We start from the raw sequence: 20,157 nt of genomic DNA on the forward strand, positions 1-20,157 counted from the left end.
AAGTTATCTGTAAGCAACCAGAAAAGTACCAGATTCCTGGAAGAAAACATATATCAAAGAAGTGTTGAAATACTTGAGAAGGATGAACCAAAATAGAACAATGACCTTAACTTGACATATAGAGATGTAATAGCAGAAACGACAAAGCAACTGACCATGGAACATTTTGAAGACAATGAAATAGTAAATATAAACCATGGTAAAGAAGTTTGTGATCCTCCTGAAGATAACTTACCCCTTGAGTAAGCCACTGACAGAAAATACAAAGAGGTGACAGCATTGGAGAGGGCCTGAAATTATGTGACTAAAGAGACACAAATTTATGTGGAGATGGAAATGTACAAATGTGGTTATAGAAATGAAAGTCCTGAAAATAGACTTAGAAAGTTCTTAGAAATCCACACAACAGCAATAAAAGGCGTTGAGGGGCACTGTCAGCAATACAATCAGGAATATCCACTTGTTTACATGGAAAGCCAGGTTGGATCCAGTATCCAGGTGTCCACTACATACATGCTCCTTGTCCAGCTGGCAAATTGCACTGCATTAGTCCCCAGTTATAAATATTTCAAGAAATCTCCTTTCCAGGTCTGTCTTAGGGTTAATTTAACATTTTAACCCGATTACTTGTTGCCCAATAGTTCCTGTCCTAGTATCATTTGCAGCAAAGATCATAAGTCACTAATGTCAGTCTCCATGAAGTTCTGTAATGTCCAAAAGAGTTAACAGAGTACAGAATTAATCAGTGACTTGCACCTTCAGCCCTATTTAATCATGTGTTGCACAGAGCATTTCTGCATTGAGGAAAGACAGCCTGTCTCTCTCTCTGGGAGGACTTACACAGGGATACAGCCATGACCAGAAAAAGTGAAAGAATCATTGAAATAGTGGAGAAATGTTTTTCAGAGGGTGACAAGATGGCCCCAGAAGACATGCTGTTTTCCTACAGAGGTATTTTATACCCACTTACAATGAGCAGCCCAGAGACTTTGGAAGCTCTGCAAACCTTTGAAGCCAGGCATGTGATTCTCGGAGGTTATTCTAAATCAGTTAAGTTAAGTTAAGTTAAGTTTTCTTGATGAGTAGTCAAGTACACAGTGCTATAATCCAGAAGTTGGTTATTTAATGGCATCACTTAACAGAGCACTAATTCCTGAGAAAAGCTTATGATGACATCAGACTTCAAAGAACCATGAATTAAAGTTGTAAAGCATATTTCAAACACAAATAATATAACCTCCTGCTGAAAACAGGAAAGCCCTAACCTCCAATGTTAGGTTTGGTTGCTCAAGGCCTTGTCCTGAAGGGGTTTGAAACTTTTGAGGATGGAGGTTCACCACCCACTCATATCTTTTACAACGTTTTCCTACAATTGTGGTTTTCTGGGGGTTAGGTTATTCTTCATTTCTTTTACATCAATGCAGTCAGACATCCCCTTGTCCTGAGAGTGTCTGCATCTTCATTATTTCCTCCAGTGGTGGAAGTATTAAGTGAGAGTCCCCCATGCCTTTGTTCCTCTATCTCCAGCCTGAGCAGGAGGTGTCAGGAGTGTGATGGCTTGGTTGATGACCCTTGTGCTGCCAGTTACAGAAGCCTAGCTGGGAATTGTGAATGAAGCCAAACTGTGAATGAGGCCAAATTGTGAATGAGGCCAAACTGTGAATGAGGCCAAATTGTGAATGAGGCCAAACTGTGAATGAGGCCAAACTTCAATAATGAAGAGACCATAAACTGAAGCTGGTTGGGAAGAGGGAACGGTGTTCCCAAAGACAGCACTGGAAGGCAAGCAGAGACAGCCAAGGGATGACTCAGCTGGCCCAGTGCTGGCAGTCACACAGCTCTTGAGTAGTTTCCACAGGGAGTGGTAGCTAATGAACAAGTACCAGAGTTGAAAAGAGCAGCAGAGGTCTGCTTCTGCTCCTACTGAGGGATGTGATGTAATTCCAAAGCAAGCAGGGTAACACTTCAGACTATCTGCCCCTGTTGCCCTTAGGCACAGCCTTGTTGATTATTAACCAGGGCCATGATTTAACCTCAGCTGGCAACTCACAGCTCAACTCAGTGGCTCCTCAGGGCCACTCTTCCACCTGCAGTGGGAGAGGAGAGGCCAAGATAGTGAGAGGAGTCATGGGTTTGAAACAAAGACAGTTTTATAGGTAAAGCAAGAGCCAAGTGTGCAAGCAAAGCAAAGTAAGGAAATCATTCTGTCCCACCAGCAGTGAAATTTTCAGCCATCTCCAGGGCTCCATCACCCATGCGGTGACATGGTGTAGTGGTTTCACTATGTCAAATTTAGTGTACTGGTCTTTTCTGCTGTGAGATAGGATCAGAAGAAGCAAAGCAGACTCAAGATTAAAGATAAACAAATAGATTTATTAACACACACAAAAAGAAGAAAAAAATAAGGATCTAAAAAAAATGAAACTTCCCAAACACTTGCCCTCCTACCACAAAGTGTTAACATTCTCACAAACAATGTAAAGAGGCAAACCCCAGAACTCTATGTCAGTGCCACCTATAAAACAGTTTTTCATTCAGTCTTTTGAGAGAGAGAAGTCTCTTCTGATTTGTTTTGGTAACTTTCCACAAGAGAAACAGTCTGCTTGTGGCTTCCAACTCTCACAAAAGCAACCTGCCCAGGTACTTCTGCAGTTGTGCACCACCCATATCACGTAGGCTTTCCTGTGACTACATATGTGCCGTGGAGCAGCACACACTGGAATGTCACCTTTTAAAATGTACAACTTCAAAGGCAACAGATCCTTCATCTCAGGGAACAGAGATGTCTTCTCACTTCTTCCCTGTGCACAGGGCTTCTTCTCACCTCTCTCTGTTCAAACATCTCATGGGATCCCCAGAGTGAAAGAAATAAAGTTAAAACTAACTCTTGGTTATATGTTAACAGTTTGCTAGTGCTAAAATCCTCTAAATTGCTGTATAATAAGTGTATTAATGTTCTAAATAATTTGTAATTGTAAGTCCCTGTGGTGTAGCAGTGGGGGCCACCTCTGTAATCCCTCTGCAAAGGCAGGGGGCCTGTTTGCTCGCTGGAAGCCGACAGCCCCACTCTCTGTGGGGAAAAAGAGTAGCCCAGGTCGCTGCCGCCGCCTCGGAGAAGGCCAGAGCACAGCCACTTCGCTCTTCGCCCTGCAACAAACAGCGTTATCAGCGATGCCCTGGGACCCCGAGCCAGCACCGCCCGCCGTCGGGGCCGCGGGACCCCCGAGCCACAAAGCAGCCGCCAAGCCGGCCCCGGGTCCCCCGGCAGTGCAGGTCTGCCCCAGGCGCTGCCGCAAACCGACTGCCAGTGCCACGTGCTCTCGAGTGCCGCACGCGTTCCATTGGCGTGGAAATCAGTAGAACACCCATAAAGCCCCGCTGTAAACCAAGGCATATTCAGCACCAAAAGGCCCCCGCCAAAACAAACCGACGCAAAATCTGGACCCACAAAAGACAGTGCTGAACTGGCCATGCCCTAAAGTGCTGATAAATAGTTTTTTTGTATCTTGCTGTAACATAAAAGGTGCCCGAGGGGGGGGATACCCCCAAATCAACCCAGCAAAAGTGAGCTCCAGGCACACCTGCGAGGGCGACACTCCCGGCTCTGCAGTGACTGAAGCTGCAAAGCCAAACAGACCCTCCTCCTCAGGGGTGAACCAGGAAGAGCTGACCATCCCTCGAGCCACCCCTTTGAGAGCTGCTCAATAAAGGCATTTTAAGGAGAAAATATAATCTCCGGCCCATATTTTTAACAAGAGCACAGTTTCTAATTCAGTATTCACTCAATAAATCACAGACACTTTTGCTCAAAATCCACAAATCATCTCCCCAATTCATATTGTCCATGACTTAAAGGAATACTCTAACATATTTATATTACAATCTGTTACCACAACTCATAGGAGATTTTCTAAGACCAAGGCAACTTGTCATCTCTTCCTTACTTAGGATACCACTTCTCTTTCACCGACCCTGGTATCTTCATACTGTCTCTTTAAATATCTCCCACTCTGGCTTTTCCTCTCCCTCAAGAAGGTTAGGGCCTTGGAAGTTTTATCTGTGCTTAAAAAAGTTAAAATCTGCCCAGGCCGGCGATGGTCAGCCCTGGGATCTCAGAGCGGCTGGGCTTCCCCCCTGCCCTCCGCCCGGGAGTCACCGGAGGAGCCGGGGGGAACCCTGCCCACCCCTTGGTGACAGCCGGGGCCGGTTTGGCCTAAGCCAGTCCATAGCTATTACCATGGGGCCCAGTAGACATTCCTTCCTGGCTCGGCCAGCTCCAGGGCTCCGGGCTAGGCTTGAAAACTAGCTGATGTGAAGCTACAGCCTCTCCCTCCCCTGCCAAGAGTCGACGGAGCCCGGCCAGGCCTCGGGCCGCTCCTTGGCGCGGCTGCTGGGGCCGGTGGTCAGCTGCTCCCTGGCCAGAAGGAAAAGGACTGGCTTGGATAAAATCAGGATTTATATGGGCACTTCCTAAAGCCGCATTCAGCGTTCTCAGCGGTCAATCCATATGCCAGTATCTCAGAATGGCCTCAGATAGGTGCCCATGCCTTCTAAAACAATGCAAGGTTTTAGGGCAATATTCCATATTCCTCTTTAACTAAAACCCAAACTGTGTTAACACATGGCATATGGTAAGACAAGTGCCATAGCTCTCAGCATCTCTCCTTCCTTCTTTCCTCCAATTTTACTGCTGAGCAGGACTCCATATGGAATGGAATACTCTTTGGGTCAATAGAATAAAGTTGGGGTCAGCTGCCCCATCTAGGTCCCTTTTTAACATCTTGTGCACCTGCAACCTGTTCTCTGGCAGGTCAGTGTGAGAATCAGGGAAGACCTTGACACTGTGTAATTACTGCCTAGCAATAACTAAAACATCTCTGTGTTATCAGCATTGTTTTCAGCAAAAATTCAACACACAGCTCCATACCAGCTACTGTGGGGAAAATTCATTCCATTGCAGCAAAAACCAGCACACCCACTTGTTGAAAGGTTAAAGTAACACAGAGCCAAACTGCTTGACTTGAAACCAATTTGACAGGACACCACCAGCAAGGTTTACATGAAAATGTGAACTTGAATGGATGTCCTACTGGTGTCTGTATCCTTTCAGGAGCCAATTGGCTTGAACAAATGGTGAAGGAGTTGGCAAATGCCAAATATACAGAAGAGGAAATGAAAGCAAGAAAAAAAGGTTACAAGAAGCTAGAGACATTTCAACATCTAGAATTTGGGTTCCCAGGATATATGAGGTAAGCAGGGAAATTCTGGGTGTAAGAAAGAGCAGGTTGTGCTTCTGTCAACAATCTATAGTGGACTAATCTGATGTTGTGACAAGCTTTGCTCTGGTCAGGGAAGGTGACCATCATGAAAAACACTCTACTCTTCACAAGGAAAAGAAAAGATGAAGAAGGAGGACCCTTGAAAATCTTACAACAGATGAGTTCTGTGGCCAAAGGAGTGTTTTAGAGAAGTCAAGATAATCAGCCCTGATCTTGTACTGAGGATTAGTTGTTTTTCATCTCTGTTTCACTACTTTCTATATGGTAAAGTCAACATTAGTAGTATCATGCAGGTCAGTACATAATTTGTTTCATGGCAGCTGTTTCATACCTGTCACGTAATCCTGACGTAAGAAGTCATGTGCAATCATGAAAGGCTGTTGCTCTGCATTTCTTTATGTGCCTATAGCCCCAGACAGTAGCCCTTGGCAGCCTCCAGAGGCTTCTCCTGCACTGATCATTGTGATGGGTCATCTTCCCACCAGGACACTGGGTCTGAAGCTCTCCTGGAACAGCCATAGAAGGGTCCCGGACAAGGTCCAGTCTCTTTGGAAGAGTCCTTGACTTGTGTTCCTCTTTGCCGGAGCCCCTCAGAGCTTGTGGAGAAAGGCCTTTGATGAGCTGGTTTCATGGGAGTATCTGGGCAGGGTACTGTTTGGATTCCTCCTTCATTGCTTTGCTGTGCTCCTTTGTGGGTGTGCAGACAGCCTTTGCCATGTAACCTGGGACATCCCACCAGCCTGGGCTCTGTTTGAAGGCTTTGATTCTCCTCTGATCAGATTCACACTAAATTATTTAAAGAGGAAAATGCTACATATGACATTTTTATTATAGAGCAAAATCAACTTGAAGCCCTGTTTTTCATGGGCTTATCCACAGAAGCCCAGGGAATGTCCCTACCCCTGCAGGCTTCCCTGTTGTTGTTGTTTTGGTGCAGAGGAATGATCAGGGGAGTCTTAAGGTACCTTCTTGAGTGGATCAGTCTTAATGGAACTGTCTAAAAATGGAGTCGGTCATTTTGGAGGACTAATTTAGGGAAGCCTTCTCCAGAGTTTTGCTGAGATAAATGCAGATCATAGAGATAGTGATAAAAAATACCTCCTATTTGGGACTTGGGAGCACATGTTTTGAGGCTTTCATTTTCTGACGTTGTTTCATTTAACAGGGCATGGATCTGCATGAGCAGATCAGTGCACACCATGAAAGGGCCAGTTGGCACCGTGCTGTAGCTGTCACAGAATGTCACCAGCCTCCTTGTGCAAAGCTCCACAATCAGGAAGGACCAGGTCTGGTAAGCATGGGAAGTCAGAAACCTTCAGAGAAACTGTGGTGGCTTGAACAACAAATACCATTAAGCTGCAGACAATCAAATCCTTTAATCTGTTTCAAATGTGTTTTTAATCTCTGTATTTTTAAAGCTGCTTCTTAGAAGTTTTAAATCAAGTGGCGCTTTCCTGTCAGTCTCTGGGTTCACTATTTGCCAGGATCAGGGAGTCTTGTGTCACATGGGTGGGTCTTGGTCCACTCCTCCCATCTCCAGGCTCAGGTGTCATGGCAGATGGCTGTATCAAAGGCTCACATTACTAAATCTTGATCCTGCTTATTTTTTTTTGGTCAAGAAATTTAACTTCCCTCAAAATCCCTCCTCATGACTTGTGTCTCCTAATTGTTTTTTTCCTCCACAAATGCAGGGTTTGGCTTTTTTTTTTTTTTTTTTTTTTTTTTTTTTTTTTTTTTTTTTTTTTTTTTTTTTTTTTTTTTTTTTTTTTTTTTTTTCCCTGGGTTCTAAGGATAAAATATGCTTTCCAGGAATAACTGGCTTGACTGCCCTTTCTTGCAAAAAGACACTGGAAATCCTCTGGAAGTTTCTCTGGAATATGGTTTTTAATTTTGGAAACCCTACTCCAACACTGTGGTATTGCACGACATACACTAATAATTTACAGCCCATTTTCCCTCTTTTTCCACCCTTATGGAAGAAGGAGTGTCCCAGCTAATTTTTTTTTTGCCAGCAGGCTAAAATGCCAATTAGACACATTTTCTTATCTTCAGTCCATGAGAGTTCAATGCAAAGGGAAGATATGGAAGAAAAATCAAGTCAGCTGCTCTTTGTTTTGCTAGGGTGGGTAGTTTCCCATCAAGAATCAGCAGAGATGCTGTTTCATAGGACAGCAGTTTTTTAGCTGATGTCAGTGAAATGATGCAGGTGGTGCCAGCTGGCTGCCCTTTGGCACAGATGTCATTCATCACAAGGAACAGGCCATGTGACATCCACTTGTTTCAGATTGTGCTTGTACCTAGGTAGTCTTTCTATGCTGACACAGTTTTACAGAAAGAAGGGAGATGGAGGGAAAATCAAAAGATTTTGCATGGACTGGAATAGTAGATGTGAAAATGTAGGGCTAGATCATGCCATGAGCACGGCATTATGCCTGAGGGAGCAGGCTGAATCCCTCAGGGAGAGCAAATGGCAAAAGCATGCAGGTATGTAGTTGCTGGTCCTCTTGCTTCCTGTGCCCAAGAGGCAGTATTCAAAAGATGGAGCTAAGAAAGGATGGCATGTAAATTCTTGGCATAACTTTTGGAGGGGGAAGTATTTTCTTGCTTTTTGTGACCCATCCATCCTTTTGCCAGAGACTTAAATATTGAACCTGAGGCTAAAGGCAGTTCTTCAGCTGGGGTCAGTGCAGTCAGCAGCTGATGAGCATGATGAACACTAATCCCTGTAGCTGAGGTTATATTCTTACCAACTCCCTAAGGGCTGATGAGTTGTTAAAGAATGATTGAGCTCGTAACAGAAATGTAGAACTAATAATTTTTGTGTAACCACCAGAAAAGCAGACCTCTGTTATTCTGCAGTCTGATCAGTGGCCAAAGAGTGCATGTGCCCCTGTGCCCTCCTGGGCACCAGCAGTCAGGGAGCAGTCAGCCCCACTCACAGGACTGTCCACAGCTCAGTTTTCAGTGGATGGAGCATCTTGTCTCCCAATCCCAGCACATTTTATCTGGCTTTGGTGAGAATGAGGAGTGATATAATAAAGAGAAAAAGAAAATCCCAGCAGTGAATACTGGAAAGTAATGAACTGTCTTGAGGATTTTGATCATGCCATTTAAATTCCTGTCAGCAATTCATGTCATTCTGTTTTGTTTATTCTGGTTTTAAACTCTGTTCTGTAATCACAGACCTCTTTGCCTGATGTTTTGAAGTTATCTAAGCCCTTTATCCTCAAATGCAATTCCATATGGTTGCTTATCTTGTTCATTTATGTTTGACTTCTATTGATTTCAAAGGTCTATATTACTTAGGATCTTTGACTGGAGATGCATATTACTTCACAGGTTCAGAAAGTAGTTAAATATTGTTCCTAGGGTTGAGAAAAAAAAACCAGAAAACAAACCAAACACCTATTAAAGGACAGTTTGTTGGCCTTCTGCATACCATTTCATACGGTGACAGAGTCTGTGTGTGTGAGAGAGGGAAGAATGGAGAAGTCCAGGAAAACATTTGTTGATGCCGTAGATAAGATGTTAGCAGCTGCCAGTTCAATCCATCCTGATGAACTGCTTTTTTCTTATAAGGGAATTCTCTACCCTACCGCTGTTTGCAGTCCTGAAGTATTCAAAGCCTTGGAGTCCTTTGAAGCCAGAAGTGATGATGTAGTTTTGGCAGGATACCCTAAATCTGGTGAATATATTTTAATTTTCTTTTAATAAATAAGATTCTGTAATAGCTAGTAACTAGGTTTGTACTAAATATATGCAATGTATACTATATAGTATATAATATTATGTCGCATGATGAATAATGCAATTTAGAATGTTCACATAATTTTGTAAAGCGTATTTCATTTTCAAAAAACACAACAAAACCAATTGTGAATATTTTATAAGGCAAAGTCTTTAAAAGACTGAGAAAAACAATCTGATTTTCTTTTCTGTAGCATTTAAAGGTCTTTCTTTTCTTCGCTTTTCATAGTTAAGTTGCTAAATGCATAAATTGGAGAGAAGCAAAATGCAGGTTTTTACACAAGAGATAACTAGATCCCTTGATATTACATGATTTCTGCCCCCACATTTATGTTTGTAAACTTCAGATCCTTATGTTTTTACAGAGAATGGAGCTTTTGGAACCTTCAAATGCTGAATATTCCTTAGATTATTTCCTATAGCTGCCGGGAAATAGCTATCAAAAATATCAAAAATATTTTTATAGTCCTTGAGGTGAATACACTGTTCTTTAATTATTGGGAAATCAAGAGGAGATCTTTGCTAGGGTTCTAAGTTCACCCTACATATTTGCTCCTTCTGCCTGAAATCACTGGTCCACGTGAAAGCCAAAGTTTTCCATTGGATGGGGCTCATCTACACTTGCATGCAGCTGTTTCTCTCTTCCAGCAATGGATTCCCACTGCCTTACAGTCAACAGTCACAGATGACAAAATTATGAAGATTTTTGGTTTTTTATTGTATTTTGGATTTGAAGAAATGTTAGGCAATTGAATGCAGTGGTTAAGGCTGCAGTGAGATAGGTGTAGGCACCCAGTGTCCGGAAGGCAGGAAATGGTGAATTAGAGATGGGAGATCTATGCAGGCACTTTGATGTCTTTTGAACAAAAAGTTAATGTGTATAGGAAAGGTCACAGCGTAGAGTTTTTCCCTATTGTTAAAGAAAATGAGTGCACAAATTTCAGATCTAGTTCTGTTCCTGTGTTGAAGGACTGTGACCCATCTTTCTTCCTAAGATAATCCAGCAGACCAGAAAAGACTGAATATATTAGGTTTAAAGTACAGGTTTACCACCCCAGTCTCCTTTATATTTGTCACAATCAAATTTTTTACATTCATGCAGGTTTTCCTAGTTGAATCTTAGTGGTTCTTCTCCCTTATTAGTTAGTTTACAGTTTACAAGTTAATATATGATGTACTGAACTGGTCAAGTTGGAGGACAAATATGTCCTTCTGAGGAGCCAAGGTAGGACCCTGGGAGGTGACTGACCAGATAGTCAGCTGTGATTGTATCACCTGAAATGAGCCCAAGGAACTCACCTGGTAGTACCAGCAGCTCTTGACTTCCTTGGTGAATTCATTTCTGTTCGTTCTCAAAGTTGTACAAACAATTCTGTATTTTTGTTCTTTCAGGCACAAACTGGCTAAGTCAGATCTTAACTGACCTGATAGCCATATCTCAAAAGAAAACACCAGGTACAGAAAGCAGTGGGAATGCTGAAGACGCTGAGGAATTCCCCTACCTTGAAGTTGGAGATGCTGAGAAATATAAGGTGGGAAGAGAATATGTATGGCAATGATCAAAATTATGTGCTTCAAATACTGAATATGTGATATATGAACTATTGCATTGTTTGAGAAGAAATTTACCAGTTCACTTTATGTGGCATCTGGTCAAGATTAATCTCATCTGGACTTTCAAATACTGAGGGATAAAGGAACACTTCAGTGGGAGTGAGAGGTGCACAGAGCCACGAGATACATAAGAACTTCAGAAATTCAACATAGCATCTTTTGTATTTAAGAAGAGCTTCATAAAATTGTCAAATAATGAAATATTGGCTTTTGTCTCTTTTACTAGTTCTTCCTCCTCATCCCCTCTCTCAGTCCTTGAGATGCTTCTGCTTTCACATACAGCTACTCTGTACCCTACCTCTAGATTTGATCCCTTGTCTAACAGAACTGAAGAGAATTATCACTGAAGAGAACTAACAGTGGATAGTCCTTTTCCAGTAGTTCATGGGCCCACTAATATCCCAGGACAACGCTCACAAAAAACACAAAAAACCACTTCTTTAAGCCAGTAACTGTTGATTAGTTTATCAAGGCAATATTTTAGCATAGGTTAATGAAAAGAATACTTGTACTAACTCAACTGTCCACTTTTCTCTTTCCAATTCTTCAAGCGAATGACCAAATTACCTTCTCCAAGATTCATGGTTACTCATCTCCGTCCTGAAAATCTTCCCAAGTCTATCTTGAAAAACAAAGTCAAGGTGAGTGCTGATTTTAATGTACTAAAAACAAGCACTTCAACAGACTTTTTTTTTAAAGCCAATGTAGTTCTTTTCTGCCAGTTTTCAGAATCACACTTATACTTAAGTGTTTAGCCTGGCCATTTCTGCATGACTGTTCAAGTACTGCCATTGCTGTCACTTGACCTGTTTGCCCTTACTGGCACCTTTGTGACAGTTTCCACAAGAGAGTTGCAGGGCTTGGAGAAATCCTCCAGAGGCAGAATGTATTTTGACATGGTTTCCTGTGGGAAGAATTTCATGGCATTATTGCAAGTCAGGGCTTCCATGTGTCGAATTTTGGGGAAATTTCAATTTTTGAGAATTTTCCCTGCCACTTAAATTATGAACTACACACTTTGTATTGAGCAAAACATCTTTAGATTCTGCATAAATAATTTGGTTAATGTGTAAAAGATAATAATTATAGGCAAGCATCTTCTTCTCATGGTAGCAAAGCAAATTTAAATACTGCACCTTCTGAATTGGGAATGAAATGGCTACTTCTGCAAAAAGTAGCACACATGGCATTAGAAATCCCCAACTGCAGTTATAAAGTCCATTAGGATTATTTCTTTTTAATGCTATGATCTGCTATGTCTTTCTCTAGAAATCATTAATTTAATTTTTTTCTAGATATTGTTACTGATTCGTAATCCAAAAGACGTAGCTACATCTTTTTATCATTTTTGCAATGGCCTGGCTACTCTTCCCTCCTATGAGACCTGGGATGATTTCTTCACAGATTTCATGACAAAGAAAAGTACAGTATATTTTTCTGTCTGTGTCAATTATTGGATGATTTGTCTTTGATTAAAACCCTTGTTCTTGGGTAAATCAGCTTCACTAGGATTTTTTTGGTTTACAGTAGAAAAGCAGAGATTAAAGATGGAGAATTAGAAATCTGAACTGAAGTTTGCCATACTTGCCTTACTCTTGGGGATAAATATTTTTTAAGCCTACGCTTCCACAGACTTCTTTAACATGTGCAAACTGGTATTTTTCCTGGAAGAAACAGTTATTTCTTATCCCTCTCTTGGGTTCCCTTTACTACTTCTCTCCTGTGTCCATCATCTTGTGTCTGTGGAGATACATAACCACCTCCATGCCAAATTGGAGGAGAGGAATTATTTGGACTAAGTCTAGTGCATTAAAAAGTGGACTAATTCAAGTGCATTAAAAGAGAGAAATTTTAATAGCACTAGTCTTAAGTTCTGAGTGTGGCGTAGCACATGGCAAGCAGAAGAGGGGGTTCAACAAGGTTTTAGACTGGGTGAAGGGAGTCTTACAAGATGGACTGCAAGATGACAGCTTTTTGGTGGACTCTCAGCTCGCTTGAAAGACTAACAAGCTTTATTCTTCTGACTTACAAATGGTATCATATGCCTGAGCCTGGAGCAAAACCTGGGATTCCCACAGCAGGGTGTAAACTCTGCCACAGACATGATTAATAAAGCCATTGGCTGAGACATCTTAATGAGAAAAACTTGTATAAACTTTATTTATGATTAATCTCAGCATTCTTTTGTTTTCTTTAGTGACCTGGGGATGCTACTTTGAATACCTTTCTGAATGGAACAAATATGCTGACCAAGAAAATATTATGCCAATAACTTATGAGGAGGTGAAAGAGGTAAGGTTATCAATAGTCACAAATACTTTATACTTCAAGGGACATTTTTCCTGGACCAATTCACGATTATATGCAAGCAGGGTATCCAAAGTGTTTGTGGGACAAATTCTTGTTTTAAGGGAAGAAAAGATGAAATTCAAACTTAAAAACCTTCGGAAAATTTTGTTTGTGTGAAAGGATTTTTGTTATTATTTCTCTGTGATATAAGCCCAAATAATTGTAAATCAAAATCTCCAGGAACTTTTTTGGGGAGGAACTTTAATATTTTCAGCAGTATTGATTCTGCTCAACTGTAAATCCTTTAAAATCTTTTGCAACCTACAGGAAGGCAGCTCATATCTCCTCCAAAATAAGTATGGAGAAGAGAAACACTCTGGACAACTCTAGTCCTAGTGATCTCTCTGAATATCCTGTCTGTGCAGGCAGCAGAGAGTTATAGGGACATGTAAAAGATCTTGAAAAGTGGTATAATTTATTTGAAAGTTGAAATGTCATATATTACGTTACACTTTCCAGAATCCTGCCCTGGCTGTGAAAAACATAGCTACATTCTTTGGAATTCCTCTGACTGAGGAAGAGCTCCAGCTTGTGGTAGAGAAGAGCAGCTTCCAGTCAATGAAGAAAAACTCAGAGAAGACCCATGGGACAGTGGGCAGTGTTCTGTTTCGCAAAGGTAGGCAGCTCCAAGGGGCTCAGGGGTGGAAATGTCACACTCTCAGGAACTTGGGCCCTGCTTTGGTTCTTTTTCTGGCACTCATGTTAGCATTGCAAGTTAGTTTCAAGCAGGTTATCACTGCTTTGCTTGAGAAGACTATTCAAGGAGAGCTGCTGAGGAAGATACCCAGGCAGGCTCTCACAGCAGAGCCCCTTTAGAGGCTCACTGATGGCTGGCAGGAAGGAGGAAGTGCCCCGTGTCTGAATTCCTCTCCACCTCTGGGCCTGGATCACCAATTGCCCCCAGCCATGAGAGGCTGCCCTGAGCAGGCAGCACTGGGCCAAAGTGAGCCTGAGTGGTGTGACCACACCTTTTAGGAGAGTACAGGAATCTTGTGAGATGGCCACTGCCCAATGCCTGTTCACTCTTACCCATTGGAACTAAGCCAAGCAAGTGAGAATCCAGGTGCACACAAGGGAGGGAACAAAAGAGAACAACTTTTGCAGTGTAGTGTAGGGGACATGGACATGAGAAAGGCAACTTGTTTGTCATAATCTCTTTGTGCATTTTGCATTAAAGAAGTAACTGGATAAAACTGAGTTTGCCAAAGGTACAGAAACCCAGCTCTGCCTCCTGGCAGATGATTTTTAATCAATTCTTCATGATCTTCCATTTTGCCTGACTAGAGGAGAGAGATGTAGGGAAACAGGGTATCAGGCTGCCTTTTTGAACACGGTCGCCTAAAGAAGAGTATATTCCTTTGTAATATATCAGAAAATTGTTCACATATATATAACTCCATTGATTTCAAAGAATTATATTTTTGTACAAAATTGTTTCATCTGGAAAATGGATCAGCACTGTATAGTGTACGATGCAATAAAAATGACAGATCTATAGAATAAATAAACAGAATGTCTTGGTTTTCAATAGTTACTTTACTTTTTTTGAAGGTGGTGTAAGTGACTGGAAGAATCATTTCACTGAAGAGCAGAATAAGAAAATGGACAAAGTATTTGAAGAACGTATAGCAGGAACTATACTTGGAAAGAAGCTGAAGTATGACTTGTACTGCAAAGCCTGAAGAGTAAGGAAATGTGCTTAGAACAAGAATTGTGCAAAGCAGACTCAGAACATGTAAATGCTATGCACTAGAAGACTAGATCAAATGATGCAAGCACCTTAGAATTACTGTAAGAATCATTGCAGCCTTTACAGTGACAGTGATGAGTAATGGCCTTTTGTTTCATGGTGAGATTTTTGGCTACACCCATTTGCTGAAGAAGATGTCAACTAGTCATATTTACAAAAATTCAACAGCCCTGTTCCAGCTGGAACCTGGAAGGAAATGCCTCTTTTCTTTCTACCCCAATTCGAACATTCTAGCCTATTTATAATCATTTAGTGTGCAGATTGTTTTTCTTCAAAAATGTTTTAAATCAGGCAATGTTATTCTTCACAGAAAATATCCCTAGCAACATTAGGGAGATGCCAGAAACCTAATGACAATGGTGACCTTCTATGAATCCAGCACAAACTATATCAGTGCTAGAGGGAGGAGAAACAAGGGGAATGTGGATCAACATTCTTAAGGCTTTTCATCTCTCAGAATACAAAATATCAAGATGGATTTCAGATTATGGGCTGATGTTAACAGGCAAGATTCCCTCAGAGGCACTGCTTTGTATACGATCACAGAGCAGCCTATCTGGGAAGAAACCTTGAAAAATCATCTGGTACAACTTTTCATGAGAAGGGCAGCCTAGATGAGATTCTATCTAGATATCATATCTTGAAACCCTCCAGTGATGAGGATTCTACCCTGTTGCTGGCGACAGTATTCAGCAAATGATTGTTCTTGTGCAAAGAATTCACTTTATGTATTAAGATTAAACCTCTCCTGTTGCACTTGAACCCACTGTCTGTTTTCTTCTCCAAGTGGTGCCTCATGAATAGAGAGCCTTTATTTTTTTTGTAGCTGCCCTTTAATTACTGGAAACTGTGGTGAGGTTGTCCCTGACCCTTCTCAACTTTGTGGTCCTCCCTCAGAACCCCTCTGGTTTCTCTGTGTCTTTCTTGAAAATGCATCTATTGAGACAGTGGGATTGTCAAGAGTGGTGGTGTGAGACATTGCTGCACCCAGGTCTCTTGTACTGCCACTGGCATTTGCCTCTCTAGGTGCAGTATTTCAGACTTGTGTCCAGAGACTTGTTGTGGAACAAAAAGGCAAAATAATATTCTGTAAGTATAGTTGAATTAAAAACAGGAAAACCCCCCCATCCGATTTCTAGATCCACTACCTAAGCAGATTTGATGTACAAATGAAAAATACAGTTGGAAAGAATAAAATATTGAAGGACTTTTTGTGTCATTCTTCTAAAGCTGGTTGGTTTTCCCTGGACAGGAGTGGACATGCAGAGTTTTGTAAAGAAATAGGAATGCTAGAAGCAATATTTAGAATATTAAAAGAAAATGAATGGATTCAAAAGTAGAGCAGCAGAAAGTCCTGCAGCAAGTAATTTTTGAACAATTACAGGCTATCTGTAAGCAACCAGAAAGGTACCAGATTCCTGGAGGAGAACAGACATAACAGCAACGTTGAAAAACTTGAGAAGGATGAACCAAAATAGAACAGTCACCTTAACTTGACACATAGTAATGGAGTAGCAGAAATGACAAAGCAAGTGACCATGGAACATTTTGAAGACAATGAAATGACAAATATAAATCATGGTAAAGGAGTTTGTGGTCCTCCTGAAGATAACTTACCCCTTGAATAAGTTACTGACAGAAAATACAAGAGGTAGCAGCATTGAGGAGGGCCTGAAATTATGTGACTAAAGAGACACAAATTTATGTAGAGATGACAAGGTACAAATGTGGTTATAGAAATTAAAGTCCTGCAAGTAGGCTTAGAAAGTTCTTAAAATTCATAGAACAGAATAAAAGTGTATGGTTTCATGTTCACTGAATTTCTGTTTGCTGAATTTAGTGTAGTGGTTTGAGTGTCTACTCTCTTTTCTCTCTGGGAGATAGGATTTGGGAGAAAAAGGCAAAACAAGCCTCTTGCCAGGGAAGCCTTGTTAGAAAAAGGGAGGACTGGACAGAGACGCGTAGGTCCGATCAATGTGATTAACACTATGCAACTCCTTTATTTCGAGAGAAATGGCGTCTTTTATACACTTCTATATAGTTTACAGTTCAGATAGCTCAGTCATTGGCATACAGCGAGAGAAAGAATGCAAACACACATTATTTTAGTTACAATTAAGGTGGCTACACATGTGCCTACTAACTACTTCACCCAGTGACCTTCAAACCTTAATACTTTTCCCAAACACCTTAAGAACTCTTTTTAACTGCGCCGCAACCCTAAAAGAATTTTATCTGTGTCATGGCTCCAAGGCCCCGACAAGGCCTCAAACCAGGCCTTGACCAGGCCTCAGGTCAGGGTAGTTCAACATTCTGGCATAAATCATGACCTCCTACCCTGAGGAGATTAGCAACACAAGCCCAACTTAAAAGTAAACAGATAGATTTTATTAACATATACTAAAAAGAAGAAAATAAGAAAACAAATGGAATTTCTAAACCAACCCTTTCTCCTGCCACAAACTGTTCATTTTCGACGAACATTTTCTACTTTTCTCTAAAGAGGCAAAACTAAGAACTCTAGGACAGTAGAGTAGGCTTTCCCGAGACTACGTATGGGCTGCAGACTCACATATTGGGGTGTTCCTTTTAAAGATAAGCAACTTCAAAGGCACGGAATTCTTCATCTCAGGGAACAGAGATGTCTTCTCACTTCTTTCACTGGTGCACAGGGCTTCTTCTCATCTCTCTCTGTTCAAACCTCTCATGGGATCACCAAATCACACCTTCTAATTCAATTTTTACTCAGCTAATCACAGATATCTTTGCTCAAAAATCCACAAATCATCTCTCTAATTCATATTGTCCACAATTTAAAGGATTATTCTAGCATATTCTTATTACAGTCTGTTACCACAACTTGTAGGAGATTTTCAGCCTATAACCAAGGTCCCTTGTCATCTCTTCCACCTAAGAGGTCACTCTTCCTTTACTGACTTTGAGATCTCCATATTGCCCCCTTACACGTCTCCAATTTGGCCTTTTCTCTCTCTCTGAGAGAGTTAGTTTTAATTTTAAAAAGTCTCTATCTGTGTAAGGGAAGAATTAACATTCTTGCCCAGGCCTGCAGATGGGTCAGGTGGTCTCTGCCGGGGAGCAGCCACCAGGATTTTCAAAAGCCGCGGGGATAAGGGAAGCAAACTCAGGCCTCACTTCCCTCACATACGTGCTAAACTACCGCAAAAAGGCATTCAGGAGCACTGTCAGCAGCAGCAATACAATCAGGAATATCCACTTGTTTACATGGATATTATCACCTTGCTTGCAGTAGTATGCTTATGGTCACACTGCATATGCTGATCCGCAGCACCACTGGGAGGGCAATTAAAGCAATATCCTGTAGTGGTGAGTCCTGGTCATATTCAATGTTGTTTTTCACACTGGTGGGCAGACTAATATCATCGACTGTGTCATAAATGACTGACTTTTAAGCCTGGGGATTAGAAGAGAGGGCTGAAAGTGCTTGGAAAAATGTCAAAACAATTTGGAGCCTAACAAATAGAGAAGCCTAGGGAACACCAAATTTAGTAAAGGTAAGTGTAAACTCTGTATTTAGAAAAGGGAAGCCAAAGGAACAGGTACTTGATGGGGGTCAATGAGTCAGGCAGAATTTGGCATAAAAACACCTGAGGAATCACACTCAGCAAGGACTGACATGATGGCAATGCTGGGAAAAAAAGTCTCAGGTCTTATTCTGGTCTGGCTGATCTGATTAGAAACCAGACCTGTTTTTGCAGTTTTATCCTCTGTTGTGTCATCAAAAGGCTTGAATTCAGTCCCTTTGTGCCCTTAACAACCTCATTCTGCAGGACTGAGCTATTCAGAGCAGTTACACCTCATGTGCTTTTGCTCCATTAGAGATACCATGTGGGCACTTGCATTCAGTGGGGTAAGGAGGTGGAAGAAGGGATGATGGAAACTGCAAGCTGCCATGTCAAAAACTTAATGTAGGCAAGGAAACTTGATGGATGAGTAACACTTTGAGAGCAGAAAAAGTAAGCAGAGATGAACCCAGTGAGTGTGAGAATCAATTCAGAAAAAATTTGGAATATTTTTTGAAAGTAAGATGTAATTGACTGAAACAATAGCAGTGGCTCTCCAAATTTATTACTTCTAGGTTCTTACTAGTGTCAAAAAAAAAAAGAGAAAAGTACCTTTCTTTTTGGTCTAGTCTATTTTGTTGCCTATGATGCCTAAAAAACCCAAATTTCCATTGAAAAGGATGTTTATATTGTATTTTTGTCTGTTTGCTTTAAAGAGAATGAACAAACCAGAAAAACAATATTAATCCATCTTCTACCTCATGTCCTTCCTCCAATCCATTTCCAAGGCAAAGTTAGGATGAATCTTCTGTTTAGGTGTATCTCCTCTCTATGGTGTCCTGCAAATGCTCCTGATAAGAGCATTTCCATGCAAGGCAGATTTTCCTGTGGCTACCTGAAGAACTCTGAGTTTCCCCTGGGGACCACAGGAGCTGTTCCACATTCATTGACCTGCACAGCCCAAGCCACTTTGGCTGCTGGACAGACACTGCTGGGATTGGGACTTGGATTGGTGGCATACTCAGGAGCCCTGCTTGCCCTGAGCCTCTCCAGACAGACAGGGCTGCTCTAACTCACCACATCTGCAGCTCCTGAGGAGACTGACATATGGCTGTGACAGCACTGAGGACTGTGCTCAGGAGCAGAGAGCAGAGTCTAAGGCTTAAAGGAGCTGGAAGCACCTGTGTCCCCAGTGGCCCAGGTGACAGGCTGCTAAATTTCCTGCTGAGTATTACAGTGATCTGGCTCCCTCAGGATTCAGGCAGCTGGCTCCAAAGAAAATATCTCAGGCAGCTGGCCTGAGAAAAAAATTGGTAATTCCTTGATGCCCTTACTCCTTAATAGTGGAAAATAGAAGGAAATTTTCCTTTGCAATTCAGAGCTTACATATGGACAAACAGCTGCAAAGAATAATTAAACAAAGCTTATGGAAAGAATATTACATGAACAGTGTCTTCAACTTTTAAGAGCAAAATAGCACAGCTAGAGAAAATATTTCCAGTGAATTGGTGGATTTTGATGGTTCTACATTTTGGGAGACAAGAAAAATCATTTAAAGTTATTCTTTGTCGGTAATTTTAAACAATTTTCCAAGTCCTACAGGTGTGATTTTGATTTGATACTTTCTCACGGTTAATTAATCTTGTGTATAGGTTTACTGAGTGTCTAACATCCATTTATGATGAAAGAGACAAGGATGTGATACAAGGGTTTGATATATGGGCAATGAACTAGACCCATACTGTATTCAGGGGCACAAAAGAGAATGAAAGGCCCCTTCACAGGGTCATTCACCTTCCTGTATTGCCTGTTTCTGTTGGGATGACCAGTGGAGATACCCATTTCACCATTTCAGCACTCCTTATCTTAATGAAAG

General features: G+C 41.4%; 2 protein-coding genes across 3 annotated transcripts in view; both read left to right on the forward strand.

Moving 5' to 3' along the window:
• The window catches only part of LOC310907407 (uncharacterized protein), a gene marked incomplete at its 5' end in the record, with an annotated part of 36,941 nt that overhangs the window by 8,859 nt on the left and 7,925 nt on the right, over positions 1 to 20,157 (forward strand). The window lies entirely within an intron of this gene.
• Positions 813 to 15,923, forward strand: SULT6B1 (sulfotransferase family 6B member 1). Of its 2 annotated transcripts, none has more exons than XM_083856256.1 (7): positions 813 to 951; positions 10,419 to 10,558; positions 11,192 to 11,281; positions 11,936 to 12,062; positions 12,838 to 12,932; positions 13,449 to 13,605; positions 14,541 to 15,923. In XM_083856256.1, the coding sequence occupies exons 1-7, from the start codon at positions 855 to 857 to the stop codon at positions 14,669 to 14,671; spliced, it is 837 nt and encodes a 278-aa protein (XP_083712382.1). In that variant the 5' UTR covers positions 813 to 854; the 3' UTR covers positions 14,672 to 15,923. The 2 variants fall into 2 exon arrangements, with proteins under 2 accessions (XP_083712382.1, XP_083712381.1); XM_083856255.1 differs by lacking the exon at positions 813 to 951 and adding an exon at positions 8,702 to 8,964.

Source organism: Zosterops lateralis, assembly GCF_965231275.1.
Source record: "Zosterops lateralis genome assembly, chromosome: 3".
In the NCBI taxonomy this organism is placed as follows: domain Eukaryota; kingdom Metazoa; phylum Chordata; class Aves; order Passeriformes; family Zosteropidae; genus Zosterops; species Zosterops lateralis.

What these genes read in the sequence shown, in the direction of transcription:
- SULT6B1 (XM_083856255.1), top strand. Translation starts at nt 8,763, where the DNA reads ATGGAGAAGTCCAGGAAAACATTTGTTGATGCCGTAGATAAGATGTTA. An exon ending in AGATTTCATGACAAAGAAAA is followed by an intron (nt 12,063 to 12,837) that starts GTACAGTATATT and finishes TGTTTTCTTTAG; the next exon opens with TGACCTGGGGATGCTACTTT. An exon ending in CTTATGAGGAGGTGAAAGAG is followed by an intron (nt 12,933 to 13,448) that starts GTAAGGTTATCA and finishes TACACTTTCCAG; the next exon opens with AATCCTGCCCTGGCTGTGAA.